The sequence below is a fragment of the Etheostoma cragini genome, chromosome 19 (assembly GCF_013103735.1).
Source record: "Etheostoma cragini isolate CJK2018 chromosome 19, CSU_Ecrag_1.0, whole genome shotgun sequence".
NCBI lineage: Eukaryota > Metazoa > Chordata > Actinopteri > Perciformes > Percidae > Etheostoma > Etheostoma cragini.
In genome coordinates this window covers 5,112,468-5,114,194 of record NC_048425.1, presented here as the reverse complement: position 1 = coordinate 5,114,194, position 1,727 = coordinate 5,112,468, and the positions used below count along the sequence as shown (strand labels likewise).

Here is a 1,727-nt window from a genome sequence, read left to right as displayed (position 1 = left end):
GGAATATTTTCATTTAGTATTAATGCACTGCATTTATAGCTTTCATTTTATAGGAAATTTGTAATATTTCTTTTAAAGGTTTTTGTAGGAAAGCTATAAATAGAATAAATTGATTCAGTATATTTGAGCTATAATAACCAGCTGCTTTAAAGTTTGATCTTTTCAGTGTAGAGAAAGATCCAGGATGGACATCCACCATTACTTTAATAGATTTAATAACCTGCTGTTACTTGATAAATTTTACTTTACCCAAACAGAGAGGTTTTGAAGTCTTTTTTTAAATTTTTTTTAGCATTTGTATGCATCAACAAAACTCTTTTTTAGTAGTAATGTGTCAGCTGTGTTTTTAATTGCTTGTTTGAGTGGGTGGCCACACTGGTGAAGCAAATCCCACAGTGTTCTTCTGCCACTATCAAGATTGGCAAAAGACCTAAAGTGGACTTGGTATTGATTTTCATAAAATATTGATTTTCTTACTGTATCTGCTCTGTAAATCACTTTATTAATTATTATTTCTCATAGAGGGTTTCTTTAATCAGTTTTTTAGCTAGATATTATTCCTGTGGGTTTCTGTATTCATGTGAAACTACATGTTCATCTGTTTGGAGAGTTGAATAATCCATCATCTAAAGCCAGATTAGAATGCTTGTTGTTTTTCTCTCGCATTCACACTGTGTAGTTTTCAAAAGCTAAAACACATTATTTTATCTATGACAAACCCCACTTTGTCACAGCCAACGTAGCAGGGTCTGACTGGGAGTGGGGGCAGGGCTGTCAAGCAAAGTCACTTCCTGTAGATAAAGTTATTACAGTAATTGGAACTTGAATTTCATCATAAAGTGAGGACATGTAAAACTTCTGTGGTGGAGTGATACTTCTCTCTTTACAGTGTAACTGCAGTTTAACATTTTACCCAACTGAGTAAAAAACCCCATGAATTAATAAATGAGCGTGACAGCTGCAATAGTTTTCCTGTTCTTTTAGAGGTGCAAGCTGGTGGGCAGTTGAGTTATGCACGCAACAAAACTCAAACCAGTCTAGCTGTGCAATGACAGCTTTTAAGGGAAGGAAGAACAGACTGTGTAAACTCAGAAGAAGAAGTTAGAGAACACTTCCGATCCAACATTCTAATGTAATGCATGTGGTGGGTATCCACAGTTCCTGACTTTTCTTTATATGCTACAGTTTACAGCTTTCTCTTTACACATAGCTGAAGCGGATTAACAAATGTCGGTGCTGGATGTGAACATGAGACACACTCTGCTCTGGGTGCTGGGGGTTTTCTGTGAGTACATCAGTGACTTTCTCCGTTTAAATCATAGTTACCATTGATAACACTTGTTAAATCTTGTGGTTATTATATATTCAATAGTTTCTGTCAGTTTGATGTCTGATGAGATTTCAAACTTTATTTTAGTGCTCCTCTACTGTGGACATGCTCAAGGTAATTGTATAATTTTATTTCTTTTTATATATTCACTCATGGAAACTCACCATATTCATCACTTTTCACCACATCCTCGTTCTGTGTTCTGTTTTGTCAGTGTATGATAGAATAAAAAGAAAACCCTTTTTGCTCTCTATCTATCTTGTGTTGGGTTCTAGATGCTGTGTTGACCATTGAACCAAACTGGTCCACTTTGTTTACCGGAGAGTCTGTTACCTTCATATGTGACATGAGGGAAGGAAAAGACACCGACTGGTATTACGCAGTCTGGAAGGATGGT

General features: G+C 35.9%; 1 protein-coding gene across 1 annotated transcript in view; it reads left to right on the top strand.

Annotated features, from left to right (window-relative positions):
• Positions 1-1,039: 1,039 nt before the first annotated feature.
• Positions 1,040-1,727, top strand: part of LOC117935216 — a 19,425-nt gene continuing 18,737 nt past the window's right edge. Inside the window, exons 1-3 of the mRNA XM_034857356.1 lie at positions 1,040-1,285; positions 1,418-1,444; positions 1,606-1,725. Coding sequence (XP_034713247.1) covers positions 1,228-1,285; positions 1,418-1,444; positions 1,606-1,725 — 205 coding nt within the window. The 5' untranslated portion in view covers positions 1,040-1,227. The remainder of the gene's footprint in view (positions 1,286-1,417; positions 1,445-1,605; positions 1,726-1,727) is intronic.